This window comes from Lepidochelys kempii, chromosome 8 (assembly GCF_965140285.1).
Source record: "Lepidochelys kempii isolate rLepKem1 chromosome 8, rLepKem1.hap1, whole genome shotgun sequence".
NCBI lineage: Eukaryota > Metazoa > Chordata > Testudines > Cheloniidae > Lepidochelys > Lepidochelys kempii.
Genome location: NC_136387.1, coordinates 63,883,058 through 63,905,300, shown reverse-complemented (window position 1 = coordinate 63,905,300; position 22,243 = coordinate 63,883,058). Strand labels below are relative to the sequence as shown.

The following is a 22,243-nucleotide window of genomic DNA, read 5'->3' as shown; positions in this document are numbered from 1 at the left end:
TATATTCCTGTATTGAACTACCCAAACTTTTTTTAAAAAGAATAAAAAGCTGGTAAGTTAGATTTCAGCAGATTTTGCAAAGGTAGCAATCTTCCCTGAAGTTGATATTTTCTCATTGGTGGTCCTAAAGCTCCAGACTGTTAACATTAACTACAAAGGCCAAATTAAAGATCCACAGTCAAGGTCTGTAGACTAAATTAGTAACTAACCTGAGAGTGAATTTTCCTACTTTAAAGATCTCACCTTGATGAGTCACCAGTTGCATTTTCCCTTTAGTATCATTTTCTCATTCCTTTCTTTAGAATCATTATTTCTGTGTGCTTCATAAATGCACACATCTACACACACACTCATAAACAAATGCATGTACACACACACACACGCATTTTTATATAAACAAACAAATACAGTAAAAGCTGTGTCATGCGGCACTTTATCAACCAGAAAGCTCTATACACTGGCATTTCTGATCTTCATTGAAAGTTTGGTTTATAGTCCAGTTGGCACAGGGCTGGCAGGCTTACTACCTGACTCTGCGTGGCTCCCCGGAAGCGGTGTCATGTCCCTGCTGCTCTGTGGTGGAGGAACAGGCGTGGGGGGTTTGGAGTGCGGGAGGAGGTGCGGGACACAGGCTCTGGGAGGGAGTTTGGATGAGGAAGGGGTTTGCGGATGCCAAATCCGGGTGGCTCACACACCCAAACTCCCTCCCTCTTAGCTAACTGGAATTTTTGACTTACCAGCACCCTCTCTTCCCCCAACATGGTGGATAGCAAAGCTTTTACTGTACATGGAGAAAGCATTTTTGAGAGGTCAGAAAGAACAAACAGTTATAACACTTACATATCCTTCCTGTCTCTGCCAGTTTTGACATGGACTTCAATGGGAGCAGCATCAAGCTGTTGCACATAAATTTTCAGAAGCGTCCATAAATTTTGAGTGTTTTCATTTTGGCAAAACCACACTGGGATATCTAGAGACTAATGTAGAGAGTCTCAGCACCCCTCAGTTCCCATTTTAGCTCCTTCACAAAACATGCAGTAGGGATGGCTTTCTCTCTATATTGGACTGTGAAATATTTAATTGCTGTGTTGTAATCTGGTTGTGTTGTTCAGTTATTGAATGGTGGCTATGAAAAGAAGTGGAACCTGACCCAGTTCTTTTAAGATCTTAAGAAGTTACTTTCAGTTATTAGGAAGACACAGATAATAGTAATGGGGGATTTGATTATTAGAAATATAGACAGAAATATAGACAGTTGGGTTTGTGATGACTGGGAGAACCACCTGGTGAATTGTCTGCTGGGTAGGAAGGTTGCAGATCTCTTGAGACATCTAGATAGACTTATGTGCAGTCGTGGAGAGGACCTTGTGGTTGTGGTGCATGTAGGTACCAGTGACTTAGGGAAAGGTAGGAGAGAGGTGTTAGAGGTGTAATTAGCTTATATTATTTGCCAGGTGCAATTCTTGCTACCACAGAAATTTAGACTTTACTCACAACTTGCAGAAGTTATTACCTTGTGCATGAATTACAGTGTGGCCAGTGCCACTTTATATCCTTGTGATTCAGACAGTTTGCTTCCAAAGGCAGTGAGGAAATTTTGTGTGTGTGCATTATAATGAGGTACATAAAAGGAACTTAAAAAGGACTCCAGTGAAGTTAAAGTTCTCACTTTGGGCTTACTTTGGATGATGATCTGAATGAGAAAGAGGAAGAAATATTTTATTTATGATGAAATCTGTGCAAACCAGAATTGAAGGGGAAAGCCACAAGGCTCCTCACATTAGCACTCTGACATAATTGAATGCATCTCTAGCTGCCACTGCATTCCGCAGTTAACTAATGAGGAACTATTAAAGTACAGTATCTGTTATGAACTCATCAAACATTCATTCTAACAATACTTCATGATTCCCTTGATTGCTGGGAACCTGCCTGATGTCATCCTGGTATGCATGAGGGACCATCAACATGAGCAAAACCACAAATGTCTTTGTAAGAAGAGCTTTATTCTGACTACAGTAATTAGGCATTAATTAGAAGTTTACTGAGTAATGAGAATAGTTACAGGAAAGAAAGTTCTTGTTCATAGGGAAAAATTACACAGTGCTCACATTTCAGAGGGGAAAAGGAGGAGGTCAAATAAAGCTGAGATATTTTGCACAGAACTCCCAGATGGAATGACAGTCTCATTTATGTACATTTGGGGTAGAAAATTTTGGAATAGTATACATTAATAAATGGTTGATTTTTTTCAACTGAGCTGAAAAATCATGAAGTCACTGTAATGGATTAAGATAGTTTTAGATTTTAAAATTTATCCAGTGAATTTTTATTAATATTAGATTATCCTTCATTAGTATTAGATTCTTCATTGTGTAGAGTCTATGATAACATAAAGCAAACAACAACATTGATGATTGGTCTGTTATAAAATGGGGTTAAAATCTAAGGCCCTGATCCTGCAAATGACTCCTTTGAGCTCAGAGGTCTGTCCACACAAAGTCAGCCTCAGAGTTGGGGCCTAAATTACAGCTACATTTGGCACAATTCATTTACAATGGTCATTTTAGAGAGATAATGTGCAGTTAAGAGGCCCATGTCTGTCCCTAGCTACACGGTGCCAACTTCTATGAGATAGTAGGATGGGAGCAACTTGTTATCCATGTTCTTCTTGATTTTTGGCAGAGTTCACTGCATCTATTATTCTATCTGGTGACGCATGCTCCCTTCTCATGTAGATCTCAAAATATGTGGGAATTTCCCAAAAAGAGAAGTTCACTGTAATTAGTTCATTCATCAAAATTTCTGAACACAAACTGATTTAAACTGCTGCCTTGCATGCAGCAGAACAATATCCATAGTAGGCTTGCTAAGTGTCCGGTTTTCAACTGGAACGCCTGGTTGAAAAGGGACCCTGGAAGCTCTGGTCGGCACTGCTGACCGGGCCGTTAAAAGTCTGGTCAGCGGTGCAGTGGGGGCCCGGAGCTAAGGCAAGCTCCCTACCTGCCCTAGCTCCGCGCAGCTCTCAGAAGCGGCATATAGGTGCCCAGGGAGGCTCAGCGCACTGCCCCTGCCCCTAGTGCCAGCTCTGCAGCTCCCATTGGCTGGGAACCGCGACCATGGCCACCCATGAACTTAGAGGCTGCACTGCAGGGAACTGGCAGCCGCTTCCTGGGAGCCGAAGTAAGTGCCGCCAGGACCCCGCACCTCCCCAACACCCTGCCCCAGCCCAGAGCCCTCTCCCGCACCGCAAACCTCTCATCCCTGGCCCCACCCCAGAGTCCGCACCCCATCTGGAGTTCTCGCCCCCCTCAAACACCCCAATCCCCTGCCCCAGCCTGGTGAAAGTGAGTGACTGTGGGGGAGAATGAGCGATAGAGGGAGGGGGATAGAGCGAGCGGGGGCGGGGCCTCAGGCAAGGGGTGGGGCAGGGGTGTTCTTTATTGTGCTATTAAAAAATTGGCAACCCTAATCCATAACTATCTATGGACTGCAACCAATAAATCATAACAAGATCTGCATTGTGTATCCCCAAACTTACCATTATATGGGCCTTTAATGGCATGAAAAAGCTTCTGTCCCACTGGTAGGACTTTGTGTGAATAAAGTTTTAACTAAAGACTTGAAGTGGCTTCTCTTGTAGGGAGGCTTTGTGGGGAAAAAATTGGTATATCTCTAGCTGTGCCTGTTCGTGCTTGGAGGGTCCTCAAAAAGGGATAGAATCAGAACAAAAGTTGGTGGGATCATAAAGAGAACACTGATGTACTGTACCATTAGAAAAAGATGAATGGGGAGAATTTTGAGCTGAAATTAGTGCCAGCCTTAGCTTGATCAAAGTGTTCACATGTGTAGCTATTGTTGATTTGTCAATCTACGTGTTCTTTCATATCTGCCATCTAAATGAAAAATGGAACTCTCAGGGATAGTCTGTGGATTTGCGAGACTCCATGGAAGACATTGGGCATATAAAGCAATGATTCAGTTACATAGATACATAGCCACTGTGTTTTTATCTGATTTAATATTTCCCAAATATTGTTCATATTATGGAAAAGACCTCTCTACTGATTTTTTTTGTAGGAGAACTCTGACATTTTCATTAAAAAAAGGATATCTGAGAATGAGTGAACTGAAAATTATCCATGAAAATTAATGATACTATCTTTCATACCATTACAGCTTTGGGATGAACACAAAAGGTACGGTTTTCTCTGAATTGTTTTACAGTGCCATGTATAAGCAAACACAGCAGCATGGAAGCAGCCTATATAATATATGAGATCAGTTGCAGTATTTTGTGGTATGTGACGTGCACGTCTGTGAAATGAGAGAGATGTGACACATCTGGACTTCATCTTTCCACAAACTAGAGTGTTGTGGCATAGCCATAGTGGTTCTCAACCAGGGGTATGCGTATCCCTGAGGGTACGCAGAGGTTTTCCAGGGGGTACATCAACTCTTCTAGATATCTGCCTAGTTTTACAACAGGCTACATAAGAAGCCCTAGTGAAATCAGTACCAACTAAAATTTCATATATACAGTGACTTGTTTATACTGCTCTAAATACTGCGTGCTGAAATGTAGGTACAGTATTTATATTCCAATCAATTTATTTTATAATTATATGGTAAGTGAGAAAGTAAGCACTTTTTCAGTAATAGTGTGCTATGACACTTTTGTATTTTTTTTTGTCTGATTTTGTAAGTAAGTAGTTTTTTAAGTGAAGTGAAACTTGTGGTCCAAAGACAAATCAGACTCTTGAAAAGGGTACAGTAATCTGGAAAGGTTGAGAAACACTGGCATAGCCTACATGATTTTTCCACAGCCAATAGCCATGTGTGTGATATGCCTCCCATTTCATCTACATGCATGACACTAGACACACCGTGCTGTAACGCCTATTGCATACTGCTACAATGTATAGTTGCAGGTATATTGAACAACAGCTGGAAGCATCCTAATTTTCTGAAGTGGAAAACATTAATAAGATGTTAGACTGCTGTTGTGTCTCTTACAGCTATAGACAGAGTTCAGATCCAGACTGGATCCTGGTCTGCACTTCCCCAGTGTTTGGTGGTATTGGAACCCAGAGTTTTGGTTTGGCACACTTTCAAGTAATGGAGCTGTAAATCCATATCTGAGCTTCTCAAAAGTTCAGTGCTCGTTGGATCCAGGTTTCGACTCAGACTCTTTTTCACTGACAGTTTTATGTATGGTACCATGTAACGTCTCTTTATTGCCTAATGTCTAATACAGCGGTGACCATCCTGTGGCTCTGGAGCCACATGCGGCTCTTCAGAAGTTAATATGCGACTCCTTCTATAGGCACCGACTCCGGGGCTGGAGCTACAGGTGTCAACTTTCCAATGTGCCGGGGGGTGCTCACTGCTCAACCCTTGACTCTGCCACAGGCCCTGCCCCCACTCCACCCCTTCCCGCCCCACTTAGTCTGCCGTGCCCTCGCTCCTCTCTCTTCCCCCCCAGGGCCTCCTGCACCCCACAAAACAGCTGATTGGGAGGGAGGGTGAGGCACTGATTGTGAGGGCTGCTGGTGGGTGGGAGGCTCTGGGATGGGGGAGGTGCTGGTGGGGGGAGCTGCTGACGTATTACTGTGGCTCTTTGGAAATGTAGGTTGGTAAATTCTGGCTCATTCTCAGGCTCAGGTTGGCCACCCCTGGTCTAATATTACACTTCCAAGGTATCCTGCCTTCACGTATTTTATTTCTATATTTATCACTGTTAAGACACAGTCGGAAATAATCATTCAAATTATTTTGATAGTCTGGTTTCTTTGCAGAAATATGTGTATCTGATAATGATACTCCCTGTTATAAAAATTATCTACAGACTTCAAGGAAAGAAAATAGCTTGGGATACTATTATGTTCTTTAAGTACCTGGATTACAAATCTTGAATTAAAAAAAATGTAACTTGCCAACGGAGAATTCCCTTGCTGGAGGGTTAACGTCTAAGGGCATAAAGCCTGAAGTCAGCTCCTTCACCAGCTCCCCCCTGCCACCACAGTGGACTTTATGCCAATGGCAAAAGACCCGAGGCTGCTCTCACAGCGGGGGTAGGCCAGTGGAGAACTAGGGAGCTATCTGCTCTGTAACATGGCCCCTTCTCCTTTGCCAGAGGACAATTGAGCCTAATCTCCTCATATTTTTTCTCCAACAGCAGCAATCTCTCCCTCTCAACCAAAACACCCCATCTAGCACGTTTGAGAAAAGAGATGAGTTTTTCACTATGACTTAAAGAACACCAGGTTGGGCACTGGCAGATCATGGAAAAAGCATATTCCAACATCATTGGTCCTTCACTGAGAATCCTTCGCCACTAATACCAGATGTTTCAATTTAGCCTCTATAAGCATGAGCACCTCATATGACCTCAACTTCTGTGGGCTGAGGTGGTAACTGAGGTAGCCAGGAGGCCCAAACCATGTAGGGCTTTATGAGTATAGTTGACACCTTGAATCAGCTGAAGCAGAAGCAAACAGGCAACCAGGAAGTAGGCATCTTCTGCACCAGCTGTTATTTCTGAGTGCTCTTTAAATGTGGCCTCATATGGGTAAATCTATACTACAATAAAAGACCTGCAGCATGGCCACGGCTGGCCCTGGTCAGCTGACTTGGGCTCAGGTGGTGGGGTTAAAGATTGCAGTATACATGTTTGGTCTTGGGCAGGAGTCCAAGCTCTGAGACTCTGCAAGGGGGGGTGGGTCTCAGAAGCTGGGCTCCAACCTGAGCTCAAACATCTACACTGAAATTTTTAGCCCCACAGCCCAAACTGCATGAGCCTGAATGCCTCAGGTTTTTTATTGCATACCCATAGACATACCCATATGGACCAGGAAGAAATTTAAGCAAGAGCTTTAAGTATTTCCATATTCAGAACAGCAATTACTCAAGTGCTTAATGTGAGGCACATACTTAAATCCCATTGACTTTAACAGAACGGAAGCTTATGACTAAAGGTAACCCCCTTTTATATGCAGTCCTGAATAGAGAGCCTTCCTGAACTGGGCCAGAGTGTGCACTGAAGTTATTCAATGTGGAAGTCACAGAGGCTTAGTCTGGTCTGATTCTAAAATAAAAGGTTGCAGCTGAATAAAAGAACTCCACTTTTCTACACCAAAAAACATTTGGTCTCTCCCTCGGTTAATACACTTTAATGATGATTACGAACAAGTGGTTACAAATGATAGCCAAAGAGAGAAGCTAAAATTGATTCTGCTGTACAGCATGTCAAACAGTAGGGTGTCTGCATCTGAGGTGCAAATTACCTTACTGATGGCAGACAAGATAAATATTGAATCATTTGAAAAGAAGCAAAGAACGTTGGCCTGAGCCTTTCAATTAAAAGGCAATTTCACAATGACATATTAAAGTAGAGCCAATGTTTCATTCAAGAAATTTAATATCAGTATCTGAGGTGGCAGATGTTCTACTATATTTAGAGTTTAAATAGGGAAAGACGGCATTTTCCACTGCTCTTCATCAGCTTTATCTAGCAGCTTCACGCATTTTATTTGTAACATGAATTAAAAATACTGAGCTCAATGGCCACCACCACTTGTGGTGTCTCAGGAGAACATAGTTTCCTGTCTAGAAAATGTTCTACAGTTAGATATTGTTTTCATATCCCATGTAAATGAATTGGCTGAACTGTACATTAGACACTTCTGTCATGCTCACTGTATACAGGCGACATACATCAACCCCCCAGATCTGAACACTTACATATCTAGAGCTGAATCTGAACTTTGGAACTCCAGACCATCCCTTCCCTGGTATGAATATGGGATGAAACTTGGGAAAGATCATCATTTATGCCTCTGACACTCTTTCACAATCAGAGGAAACTGCATGTTGAACAAGCCTCCCGAGCAGCCTTTGCACCTCTTCTGCTCTCTTACTCATCCCTGCCTCACCACTGCACTACTCTGTATCGCCACTTCCATGGGGAGTACTGCTTCTTGCTGATGGATGGGAGGAAGAACTGCTCTCAGGATGTCAGCTCAGGAAATGCAACTGATTTTAAGGAAAAAAAAAATATCAAGTATGCCATGGGACCCAGTGTAAGTCAGACAAGAACTAAACTATCAATGTTTATTTCCTGCTGTGTAATATTTGTGGGTGGGGATGCCGGGCACCTCAGGTCATGCTAGTGATCAGATTAATACATTTCATATGTAATTATTCTTTGTTTCCTAGGGGATAGTGCACCTGGCACTGGAATATACTAGGCAACAAATTGATTTTGAGGGTGATTAAGTGAAGAACAGTGCTCAGATACCATGGTGAAGAGCCTGGCATAAATGCTGAGATTAAATGGTCGCTGAAACATCGGATAATCACAAAAGACATTTGCCATCCTGAATATACTGTGGTCACTATTAAAAAGTCATCTTACCCCAGTGTAATACCTGAGTTACTGGAGTATTTCTTCCAGATTCCATGGTTTAGTAACTGTTGACAAATGCCTATGTTTTAATGGGTACCACTGTATATCAATGCCGTAGCAGGACAAAAAGATTTTTTGGCAAAACAAATGTTTCCTTTGCCACATGAGTGTTTTGAACATTCTGTGCTGTTGCTGCCTCATTTCTTCCGATGAGGTCACTTAAGAGATGGGGTTTGGGAAAATCAAGCTTCAAGGATAGCTTCTGAAGAAGTGAATAATAATTACATGCAGAGTGGGATGTGTGAAAGTGGAGTGATGTAACTTGGCGCAGATAGCATCAACAAGGATTTAGATATTGTTTGAGAGAAGATAATATTTTATTTTTCTGGGTTGTGATTTGCTGGCTGAAATTCCTCTCACTGTACAGTTTGATGTTAAGTGATGTGAGTACATCTAATAACGTAAGTAAAACACAAGTTTATTCACTGCAATTTTTCTAAACTCTGTTTCATTAAAAAAGCTGTTGTCCCCCAACTTTACAGAAGGCTATTATATGTTCCCCTGATTATATAAATTCCCAGTATTATGAAATTTTTGGATGTCCCCCAAGACTTTAATAAAATGAGGGATTTCCATGTACTCAACACTTACATCATGTTGTACAAGAATTAAATAACTAATCCTCTTAACACTGTTTGAAGTAAATATTATCATTGTGTCACATAGGTGGAGACTGACACTTGATAAAAAAGCACCTTGAGTTGTCCTTTGAAATTATCTTTTGTGTTCTGGATTTGTGTGGGAAAATCTTTTTATATCAAATTCACAATAATTTACAAATGCTAATTAATCTAAAGTCAGTGCTAAGTAATATTATTTCTGTTTTAGATATTTCTATGTGAATGTAAAATTAAAACATGGTTACAAAGAAGCCCTACTAGGCAGACTCCTGGGATCTTCAATGGGATATAAGGGTACTCAACACCTTGTAGAGTCAGTTCTTAAATCTATTATAGACCCGCACCCAAGCCACTGTCAAATCCCACCTTGCCCAATGGAAGAATGAGAAGCAAGGAGGTATCCTGCTGGCCAGAGCACTGTGCCATAGTGCTGTACTCTGCTGTTCTTCTAAGTAGGAGTGTCCACCATCTGCCAGATAGTACTCACTGGTGACAGAAATATATGCACTTGCCAGCTGCTGAGGCTGGATACATCCTACTCAGCAGATAACCCCACTTAGAGACATGGTGCCTGATTCTCCACTGCCTTGACCTTATGCAGACATTTACACTTGTGCAAAGTGTGTAGTAAATGCTATCATTCTGATTTAGTACCACTGTACATTCACTTGCACTTGCTCTGCACAGGTGTAATTGATTGTACAAGATGCAAGGTGGGGGTGAATCCAGCCCAGGGCCATCATAATGCTGAACGCACTCCCATGCGCTAAGTAAAGCTGGTAGAAAAATGGAATTGCTCTCCCATGGAAAGTCTGAGATTTTGAAATTTCATTTCATCCCAAATCAGGACAAAAAATTAAAAATTTGCAATTTTTCACAAAGGAAATATTCTGAAAAATTTCATTTTGATCTTATTAAAACGTTTCATTTCAATAAGGTCAGAACATTTCAGCTGACTATCATTTTGACCTTTACATTATAATATATAATATTATATGTAAAAGCTGAAACATTTAAATTTTTATATAACATAAATTATAAAATATGAAACAAAACATTTCCAAAATTTTGACATAATCGCAATGTTCCTGCAAAACACACACAACCTCTTCCTCGAAAAATTCCTGACCGGCTCACCCCAGCTGTCTTTTGTGTCAGGTGTCAGGTTTTATGAGTGCTCTGAGTATGCTTACAGGATCAGACCTCACTGGCGAGATAGACGTTCTCCTGCTTAGTTTTGAGAACCCCACTCGTGAGCTTCGGCTTAAGTTAGGGCTCTGAGCAGCTCATTAGCTGTGAGATGGTGTTGGCACTTAGGTGCTTTTGCGAATGCCAATTGGTGGAAATTCAGGTGCCTTGGGGAGTTAGGAGCCTGTGGGGTTAGGCAACAACTAAGCAGCATTTTTGAGAATGTTAGTGGAATCTTAATGGTAGATTTAGGAACCTAAATACTTTTATGGATCTGGGCTCTAGTGCCTGTGTTAGACTAACTGTTGAACTATTTGGGGAAAGATGTGCCCAATAGGATAAAATTATTTGAAAAAAATCAACTTCTATAACCATGTATACCTATTGTCGCTCATATTTTATATAGCCTCAGTTTTGCTGCACACCCCTTATACCTATGTCGTGGTCTCCTTTTATACTTATCTTAGAAAATAGCTGTAATCAACAATTTTGTTTACCGCTAAAAAAAATCAGTAGCTAAAAAGTTCTTCGAAAAAGTTTTATGCCATAAAGTACCCTGTTGAGATTGCAGAAAGTGCAGTACTTAAAAATCTATGTTGGTCCAGTCCTTGCTGTGGTTGTTCCGTGACAGTCTTCCATCCAGTGCAAAGCAGTCACAAATCAGACAGCCAACTGAGAATTCAGTCACTACACGGAATCCTCAGGTGGTATAAGGCAACCCCCTGCTAGCCCTCCTCCCATATGGACATATCTAGAGAAAGGAAGAAGGTCTGCTTTAGTTTGTGCCAGGGTTGATTTGGGCTGATTGGGGAAGGGAGTTGAACGGTGACAAAAACTACTTTTGCCTGCCCTGGGGTCTTACATCAAGCCAGGCTCAGCCAAACCCAGGACTGAGCCCTGCAAATTGATATTATTTTTGTTGTTTCTTTACTGCCTCTGGGGTACTGCTTGTGGCTTACATTCAAGGGCCTACGCATCTATCAGTGGCTTGTGTGTGTGATACTTTTACTATAACATTCTTAATCTTATAAGCTTTCTGTGTTTTCCCCTTTAACACAGTATCTGTCATACCGTAATTTGCCTCCATTGTGCAGAAATGAAATCTCTTCATTATCATCATTTCAATTCCTTTAATTACGGTAGAGGATTCTCTCCAAGCGACATTTACATAGAGATTTAAAGGCTGTTTGTTTATGAAAAAGTACAGTGACTATAAAAACTGCATCTTGAAAATAAAAGTTCCAAGAAGTCTTTTTCCAATAGTTGTCCTGCTGTAAGATGTTTGGAAAAGAACATTGGTGCAAGCAATGACTACGTATCGCAATACGTCTTCCAGCAAGAAAACTAATCAGAAACTATACTTGAATGTATAAGATATGTCACATTAGTCTTCCTGGCTCTAAAGTTTTGTTGTAGTTTTTTTAACAGTGCTAATTCATGGAACTGTTTCTGCTGGGTGTTCAGGGTCTGATTTACGCTGAGCTGTAAACTGTACAAGTAACAATCTGACTGATGCAGCAACAGAAGGTGACCCAGATTACAAAACACTGTACACTAATGCCAAGTCTTCTTTAATGCCAGCTGCTCAAAGCTTTGTCTTATTGCAATTCAAACTCAGCAGTCACCAATCACACAGCCTCTTCCCACAGACACACACTCTTGCTGTCTTCATTTTAAACATGTTCAATAGCTACTGCCTTTCATAAACTTACATCAGCTTCACCAGCTGAGGCCATTTAATCTCCTTGGATTCTATTTACTGTCATCCAGCTGACAAAATTATTAAGGAAACCCATTGTGCATACTTCGGCTTATGTGGAAGTTTGCTGAAGAGATTTCTTTAATAAAAATGATCAGACTAAATATCAACTAATGTTGATATTTACACAGGTTAAAATCAAGGCTTTTAAACCACAAAACATATCATATTTGTTTAATTAATTTTCCTACAGTTTTTTTTTAAAAAATGATTGTATGGTAGTGCTTAGACAGTATCTTGATGGACACAATAACAATACATAATCGAGATGAGCAGTTAGTATAACAAGTAATATGTTGGATTAGGAAACAAAAGAGAAATCTCCATATTAACACATCATTTTAAACATCCAGGTTTAAATGGACTGTTTGTCAGTTTCCAAAAGTGCAAAGGTTGAAATGGATGTGTATTTGTATGTGAATATTTCTTATGGGTTTCCTAGCACCAAACTTTGAATATTCAAACAAAAAAAAATTTAAATGCTTTCATTCTCTATGAACATCAAACAGTGTGAACACTCAGATCTTAAAGCCGTCTGTTCTATGAATGTATAAAACTTATAGTTCCCTGGACCAGCTCATTTTGGCATCTTTAACCAATGGCTTAGAGGCTTCCTGACAAAATTAGCTTTCTGCCAGAGGTGTTTATCTAGCCACCTAGCCCTAGGACATGTCAGAATGATAAGAAAAAGAGGAACACTTACTTTTTAAATGGATGAGCAGCAAAAAACTGAGGTAGAAGATGAGTAGAGAGTTAATTCTTGAATGAGCCATATTCATCTCGATAGGACATCCTCCTCTAAGTTGCCTAGTTGCCAAGGGGCTGGTGCTGATCTTTACTGCTTTCTCCTCACCTCTGAGACCAGGATGATAGCCAAGACACAGAGTCCGCTACATCCCATCTCTGCCTGTGACTCTCGTCAGCTTGTTCACTGCAAACCTACAGACTTTGATTCAAAAGGCAGTTGTGCCTGTTAAGATTTTAGCTGAGCATGTTTGGGTGATTTTTCAAACCTGGTGCAGATTTCTCTGCTGCATGGATTGGAGTCTTTCCCCCTGGCTTTCTATTATAGATCTGTGTGACTAAATGCCTAGCTCAAATTTCACACACAATTCCAGGGTAATCTGTCAGGCTTTCAGAAAACAACACATTTTATTCTTTACTTAAGGCTCCATTATATCCCAGGCTCTCTGATATAACATTAAAGAACCATTGCTAATAATAATACTTTGTACATTTTGCATTCCTGCTGTATTAACCCCCCTTACAAAATGGATTAGAAACATGGAGCAATTTCATTTTAGCTACAAAAGCCAGAGGTATTCCCTTCATCTTTGGTTAGTTATTTATAGTGTCTTTTCTGTACTATATATAGCTATGGAGGTGCATTAAAAGGGGATTTTGCCCAAGTGCTCTGGTCTTCATTAGAACATATTTATAGTTCCAAGCTCTAGGTGGGAACCTACCATCATCTCCATTACAAATCCTGGTTTTCTGGGAGTTTATAAATTCAGACATAAAAGTTTGCTCTGGGATAACTCTCACTACATAGACTGCATGTCCCTAGGTCCAGGAAAAAAAATGGTTGTGTACCCTTAAAAATCTGTTTGGCTGTTGCTTTGTTATAAAAAATAATACTTACTAATTTGGGTTTTCCTGGTACTTTCCTTTGACTCAAAGGAAGTTTAACCTTTATTCAGAAAAGCACTAAAGCACATGCTTGACTTTGAGCATGAATTCAATGGAACTTACATGCTTAAAGTTAAGCACAAGCTTAAACATTTCACTGAATGGGGATGGGATTGTTCATGTGCTTAAGTACCTTGCTGAATCAGGACCTTAGTTTGAGGGAGTTGGTTATTTCTAAGTAATTGATGGTGGGTACTCTCAATGTCCACTGACTGGAACATCAACCTTTTCTACACACTGAAACCAACCCATTTTAAAGCACTTTTCCTCAGCTTTCTAGCCTTTTCTTCTCTTCCACCTCAATCAGGCTCAGGTGCCACTTGAGCCCTCCCCCCCCTCCGCCCCCTATCCTCCTATCAGTGAGGCTTCAGATTGTCCACTTCTAAACAGGGGTGCGACCCTTTCCTCCCTTCTGCTTGTTCAGTATCTGAATTGGAAATCCAACCACTCCCTTCTTTCAGGCCTATAGCTTCATCTGTGCCTTCCCACCACCAACTGATTCTGAGAAAGACCTCCAGTCTCTCTGATGGGGTTCGAGGTTGACTCTTCTAGCCAAATCTAATGAGATACAAACCTTACAGTGAACTGTATTCCTAGTGAGAAACAGTAACATTTTGCAGACAACCATAATTCCATGTTAAAGTCCACGTTAATGGTCAATCAGCTTTCTCTGTCTTTAAATCTTTCCTTTGATTTATATTTTGCTTCACTGCTTTGTCTCATTGCCAGCTATTTAGTTTATTTCTAAAATTACTCTGCGAAATACATGAGCATAAGTATATGAACATGAAAATAGTGTTCTGCCTTTTGAGAATTTCTTCTGTTAGATTAAATTATGCCATTGAATTCAATGCTGAGTACTTAATAGAATTTAGGTTTAAATTATTAATTATTATTTATTTTATTTGGAAGCTTGACTTTTCCCTTTGCAATTTTCATTAATCCCTAAAATGTTTTTGTGGCTGTACTCACTGCAAATAAGAATTTGATAAATATTATTGTGCTGGAGTTATGATGAATGATTAAATTAATCTTACTTGGATTAAGAAGACACTGGGCGCAACTCCATAGTTAAGGTTGCAATCTCAAATATAATGCTTATTTTAATCAGCCAGACCTGCCCTCATCCTCAAATTTGTATGTGGAAGAATATGTCTGAATTTTATGTATTCACTGTAACAGAGGAGTAAACTTTTTTTCTTCATGATTGTCAGAAGTGTATGATCAGAATTGTTTATAGGGTAAGGACTCAAAAAATCTATAGTTATCACATGGATTAAAAAGTCCTTAGCTCTGCCTTGCAGCAAAACAGTCACAATAACTATTAAATCTAAACCAACATTATCCATCCTTTAAATACCTGTCTCTTATAACTGTGAATAAAAAATATCTTACTCTTATTCATGCAAAAATTGAATGAAGTCTGTGCTTCTATACAAATCCAGAGGAACAAAGACATGCCACCTATTTTAGATTATAAGAATACCTTATAAACATCCATGTTTTCTCATTGATCAAAACAATTCCATGCTCTCCTAACTAGATCATTATTACAAGATACAAAGTTAGTGTATGGACAAATCCTAATCCCTATGCTAGTTCATAAAATGGGTAGCATCTTCAGGGCAGCCAAAAGTGACCACTCTTCTTCAGCATAGCATCTATCTCTTCATTCTTGAAATTCCCCTCCACAATTTTAAAAGGTCTAAATAAAATGTTTCTTCCTCTTTGCCAGCCATTGCTGTCCTAGAATTTAAATGTGCTTCTCACCAAATTAATTTCAGATTTAGGTGCTCCTGATTCACTGAAGAACTTGAAGGAATAGGTAGGAAGGAACCCCATTATTAATACTATTTTCATGCAGCAAACATGAGATATAAATTCAATTTGCATATAAATACAATTTAGCCTTGATGACATTTTTGCAGTCACTTAATTCCGTCACGAAACCATTTCCCCTGCATTTGACTCTCACAATCTCATTTCTTCACATTGGAATCTACTGTCTTTCACCTAAGTGCTGCCTCTTGTAGTTCTGATTGCTCCACTTGTGGTGATTGCAATACAGTGTGTGTCTCACACTCTCCCAATCAATGTGATTTCTTCTAGAATATCTCTTTTCACCTCTGGCCAACAAACTTCAATACCTACATCTTTTCTTTCCTCCGCTATAAGTGATATTTTCCAACTTTGAGACGTCTTTAACACTGATTATCCCCACATCTGCTTCTCTGCCATAGAACATATTCTTTCTTGATTGTGTGATACTATGCCTGTTAAGATTGATCATTTTCTAGTTCTCTTTCTTTTAGTTCAGATACCACTAAGGATAATTTTCCTGGCTGATCAGTATTTCCTTTAGAGTCCGTGCAACATTTGTTTGTTTTTTCGTGTAAACTGAGCATTACATGAACAGAAATCAAAGTAGTTGAATAATCTATGTACAGGTTACAGTTTGAAAATTTAAGACATGATGTTACAAAGCTGTTGTTGTTGACTAATGATGATAAACAGAATTGGTTTTTTTTTTTTGGCGTGGATCCCTTCTTCCCATTGGCAATTAAAACACCTAGTAACTGCCATTTATTATTAGCTAACAGCAGACAGATTTTTTTAGGTGGCTGCTTTCTCATGAATGCTTCATAGAGGCAGAGATAAAGATAATAGACCATTAGGCCTCCTGCACAAACTCAGTACTATTTCCCTTCAGTTCCAGTTTTTGCACACCTGATGCATGAACTCTGGTTTATGTTGTAATGTGTTGCCTTTCCTCTGGGCTTTGGCTATTCCTTGCCTTGCAGTACTTATTGTCAGCCTTGTGTTAGATGATAGCTACATTTTATCACAAATGTGTATCACTGGCAAGGTTATATCTTGCAATAGGGACCAATGGAACAACCAGGTCAGGGTTTGGGCCAATCAAAGTTTTGTCTGAGTAAAGACTCCAGGCTTTGACCCCACATAAATATAATTTCTGAAATAAATGTTTTTCGTTTGCTGTGCATCAATGCCTTTAAATGACTAGTTTGGTTGTGGAAGTCACAGTAATACTATATTTTTCTCTCCAAAGAGAAATGTCCTAAATAATTGTCTTGGTAGGGAAACAAAATGACCTCAAGTTATTCAGGTGCTAACTTAAATAAAAAGATAATGTAATGAGATCAGTACTGCAAGCTCTGTAATAAAAGTAACAGATGTTCCTCATCTGTGGCACAGATATCCTAAGTCATCCAGTTAGAACATAATAAAGCATTAGTTGGCTTTCTATAATGCTTTTCATAGTCGAGGCATCACGGAATACTTTACAGTCAGCACACATCTTCAAGCTGCTACCAGAAGAAAAGAAAATGCAGAGTATACAGGGAGGTCTTTTAATCCCTGCATAATAAATAGATTTTAGGAAAACTTTCATCAAGAGAATGGTAAATAGAGGCAATCTAAAACAGGTGGATTATAAAAAATACATTTGAAACCCATACAAAGTATACAACATTTTAATTTCTGTAATGCTATCAATATAGCCTTTTATCAAGCGCATCCAACTCCTTTACAAGCAACTAATTTGGTCTCTTAATATGGTTGAGGCGAGTAATTATTATGATATCCATTTTGCAGATGGGTAAACTGAGCCAATTAGAGGTAAACAGCCACATTCTGCATTCCACACTACCCTACTGAAGTCAATGGAGTTACACTGGGTGTAAGTCAATGCAGGATGTAAGCAACTTGTCTGGAGCTGTGAAGTTCAGACTCCCAGTTAGGTCATCTAACCAGTGGACAACATTTTTTCCTTTAACTTTAAAGTACGGAGTCACTGAAGTAACTGAAGGCATTGACTAGGGAGTCAAATGCTGCTTGCTTTACTCATGCAAGTTGTCCAACTAAGCCCAAGAAAATAAACCAAGCAAGCTGGAGTAAAGCTCATATGAGTAAGGCAAGCACGCTTTGACCCTAGCATTGTAGCCATGGCTAGGCTGTATCATAGCAGCTGACTTTAAATTACATGTGACCAACTCACAGAACAGCTGATACTGATACTTTATTTTGTTCCACCACCAGTGTGGATGCCCTTTCCATGAACTTAGGAAAGAAAGAAGGTAGACACTGCCATCACATTTTTGGGCACTGAAATATACACCTACCCGGAACCTTTAGATTCATGGAGTCTGCCAGATCTTGTTAGCATCTGTGGGTCTGAAACACACATCTGCTGGCTCCTGGGTGGTGGTGTAGACATGGCAACCACCCAGCAGCTCTGGCAAAGTGGGCAACAGCAGCCTATGACCCCTACAGCTTCAAGTACCCCTGGATGGCTACACTGTCTACAGCATTTCCTGATTGGCCAAGCCACGCTATTTAGGACCTAAGGAAAACACACATGGGCTGTCTGTGCTACTCTAAATGGATGCCTAGCTTGCTGCTGCAAACAGACCCTGCTGTACACTCAGGATGCCTTGCTCCTGCTACTGGTCCTGACATCTGCTCTTGATACCTTCCTCTGTCTCTGTTCCTCTAACCCTATTTTGACTGACTCACTTGGCTCGGACCTGGTATAGCTCATCAACCTCAATCCTGAGCTCATCCTACAGTGCAACACTGGTACCGATTGATGCTTCTGGCCTTCACCCTCTCGACTGAACTCAGACCACATTCTCTAGTCCCCTCCTATCCCAGCCTTGAGCTTGGCCTCAGTAGTTGGATTCCTGACAGAACCATGGATCCCACCACAATCACACACTCTACCAGCCCCAGGGATAATATACTTGGGAAGTAGCTCAGATCCAGAATTATCTCGGACTGATGTCGCTATTTGGGTAATTGGTCGAAATGCGTAAACTGGTTTGAATAAGGCTGGCTTGGCAGTCCTCTGGATAGTGAGCAGTCTTAGGTGAGGCAATAGAAAGCTATTTGACTCTCACAAATTTGTCAAAGGTCTGTTCACACATTTAGCCAGGAACCTAGTAATAGGAACAATTACATGTGCATCTATTCCACATAACACTGACAAAAGCAGGTGTCAATAACACAACAGTCTGACATTACTTTCACCCTGTCATTTTTGTGCAGAAATATCTTGTAATTAAGTTTTATTTTGCATATTATTTAGTAAAAATATGTTTTTCTTTTGAGTCCATTTTCTCTTAGCATTTTAAAATATTTTTTCTTTTCTTTTCTCTTGAGCTCTTGATTTTGCTCTTGTGTTGAGCTCTTTTTTCTTTAGCCAGAACAGGACTGAGAAGTGAAGCAGAACACCCTGTTCCGGTCAAAAGGACAGAACACAAGCTTCACAACTATGCCAATTTGCTGATCAATGGACTACGAAGTGAAAGGGTTAGATTTGAAAATTTACAGTCATTTTGCAAAATCTGCCAAGCCTACTGGTGCACTACAAAAATTTTTCTGAGATTCTGGGCACAGAGCTGTTTCCCCATGTAGCTGCTATTCCTGTCAGAAAAGGAGGGATTTCTGAACTGCTGGCCTAAAATGTCAGGTTAACTACAGATTGCTGAACTGTGCTGGGCAGATGGTAGGACAAAGGCCCCACCCCACTCAGACATACCTCCTTTGCAGTGTTCAGAAGTGGTGGGAGTGCTGCCTGGCCTCTTCTTGCATTCCTGGAGTGTAAGCGGAAAAATTATTGCTGCCTCTAGTAGGTGCACTAGGGGGAGATGGGTCTCCTTGTGCACGGTAGCCATACAAAAAGTAGAAACATGGATAAATTGCTAAAGAAGAGTACAAAAGAACAGCACAAACCCCGAATTGGTGGTGAGTTCTATCGTGAGATTTCACCAACCAAGTATCACGTGTGAACTCCTACAGCACTATGGCAGCCTTAATATGGAGTCCCAGACAGTGCCTTTTAGCACTCCAGTCTACCTTGGCACACAAGCATGCCTGCCTTTGTGATAGATGGTCCCTTACACCAACAATCACAATATGCTGGTTACTCCCAGTCCCAAAGGACCGGTCAGTTATGCCAGATCAATTGTACATTATCTCTCACCAAAGACAACACTTGTAATCAACTAACTAAAGACGTATTAACTAGGAAAAAGCAGTAAGAGTTATTTACAGATAAACATACACACTCCAGTGAGTTAGTCTTGGGTTCCATAAATAATAGAAGCTACTGTAATGTGCAAGCTCTGTATCCTTTAGGGCTAACCCAAGCTAAGCAACTTGGGATCCCTTGCGTATGCTTAGAAATATTGTTCTCTCCAAATTCCAAGCAGCATAACAATTCCTCCTTGACAGGGATTTTTATTTCCTTTCCCCATCATTCAAGCCATGATGGGATGAGAGCTTGTTCTCTTGCCCTCTTCATGGGTGTGGGGGAAGCAATCAAATAAGTCTTTTCTCCTGATGTTGCACAATGGTTTGTCAGGTGTCTGTAGGCCTTCATGTACTGGAGGAGATGACACCTCTTGTGGTAAACTAGTATTTCACACTTGGTCATGCTTCTCCCCTAACTCTGGGGGTTTACAGTCTTAACAAAGATTTTTATAGTTAAAGAACAAACACTAACTATCACCTTATAACATGGGATACAAATATTATAAGTAAGATTAATACAGGGTCCTACAAGCATTTGATAAAGTCGAAACACGAAACAGACTCTTATAACTCTAACATCTATTTTAACAATACTAACACACAGGTTAGAGCACTGGTTTCCAGCTATGTATTTATCAGTGTTCAGTGAGGCCTCTGGGCGTTGGCATGAGCTGGCACCTGGTCTGATAGCATCATATTATTCTGTGAGGTCTTAAAAAGCTTTGATAGAGTTTCATGGAGGTATTTTCAAATCAGGATTGTATAGGGTCCTTGCAGACTGCACACTGCAAATTCCCACAATTTGCATATCCTTCATTCAACCAATGATAATATATGTGTAGCATAAACCCTATTGTGTTCTAGTATGCCAGTAGAAATCATATTATTTTTATCAATATGTTTAATACACAAGATTTGGAAGACATACTAAATTGCCGGTAAATTTATAAACAATATGGGCCTGTGTCCTCAAGATTAAAATGGTATTTGCTATTATTTTTATAAAAAGAAAGATGTCTTCCATGGCTGAAAATGAAGTGTTCAATTGTTGTGGTGCCTGAAGAGATAGCCAACTAAGGCAGTGCATACTTGCTATCAATATTTTTAAAACAAATTGCTAAATTACAACTGTAGGCTGGTAGGTATTAGATTCTGATCTCAGTTACACTAGGATAGTGGAGATACGCTAGGGTAGTGGAGAGGTTCACATCAGTGTAAATCTGAAGTAATGGATCAGAATCTGTCCCCTAGATATTTCAACTGTATGTACTTATAACAGCATTATTGATCCAAGTACTTGCTCATGGTCAATTTAAACCAGTTAAGGAGCAGGCTGTTCAGATCATTGCAGTTTCAGACAGGAGTTTAGGCTGTTTTTCTTTTAATATGTAAAGTGCCCCCTGGGTATTTTACACTTTACAGACAAAACAAACTGACTCTACTAAGGTACTGCAGGACTCCCCTGGGAGCTGCAGAACTCAGTAGCGTGTGATTCACTTATCCTTACCTTTGATGAATACTTGCACAAAGAACATGTTTTTACTGCATAGTGTGTGGTTGATACCACCAGGGAAGCGATTCCACTGTCAGAAATGAATGCTAGGTCAGCCCTTGTCACTGCAGATGAAACTCTTGTGATTAGTATTCTGTACCTTCCTGCTAATGAACTGTCTAATCATGACGTTTTTGTGCGTCCTGATAATCTTCCAGTGATTGTCAAGGTTACAGAAGGGTTTGACAAAGAGAGAAGTGATATTTTATAAAACTTTAACATACTCTGTTAAATGTATTGCAAATTTTACTTTCATTGCTGTGCCTTTTAACTTCAGTGTTGGAGGTTCTGTTTAAACCACTATAAATAAAGGTCTGAGAGCTATCCCCCTATAATTTGTTTTCGGGTTAGATATTTCACCCACTGAAACCAAACACCACAGGAGATCTGAAAACTTTGTTTACTTGGAGTGAATTTCACTCCGGTGCAGAGGACATGCAGGAGGACTTGTGTATTATGGGCTTGATCCTTGATCCATTCAAGGCAAAGGAAAAACTCCCATTGATTTTAATGATGCAGGATTACTCTCTAGTATAGAGACAAGATGGGTGAGATAATATCTCTTATTGAACCAACTTCTGTTGGTGAGAGAGAGAGACAAGCTTTCTAGTTTACACAGAACACATCTTTGGGACCTGAAGGAACTTAGTTTATGGCACTTAGCTTAATCCTACTAATTTCCGTAAACTTTCATTAATCTTGAAACCAAGAGTCACATTTGTGACTCATAGCCAAGTTAGAATCAAAACAAGAATACCACCATTACTATTTATAAATGGCCAAACTTGATTGGGAGTCTGGGAATGTGCCCAGATAACAATAAGAATATTGTTGTGGAGAGTTTTCTATTTTGTTTTTTAAAACAAAACTCATCACTGAACATCACACATCTTATTTTAATAAGTGTACTGTTT

General features: G+C 40.0%; 1 protein-coding gene across 5 annotated transcripts in view; it reads right to left on the bottom strand.

Moving 5' to 3' along the window:
- CRB1 (crumbs cell polarity complex component 1) overlaps positions 1-12,963 on the bottom strand; it is a 161,476-nt gene extending 148,513 nt beyond the window's left edge. For all 5 annotated transcript variants that reach the window (XM_073356740.1, XM_073356741.1, XM_073356745.1 and 2 more), the window contains exon 1: positions 12,738-12,963. In XM_073356740.1, coding sequence (XP_073212841.1) covers positions 12,738-12,813 — 76 coding nt within the window. In that variant the 5' untranslated portion in view covers positions 12,814-12,963. The remainder of the gene's footprint in view (positions 1-12,737) is intronic.
- Between the last annotated feature and the right edge of the window lie 9,280 nt (positions 12,964-22,243).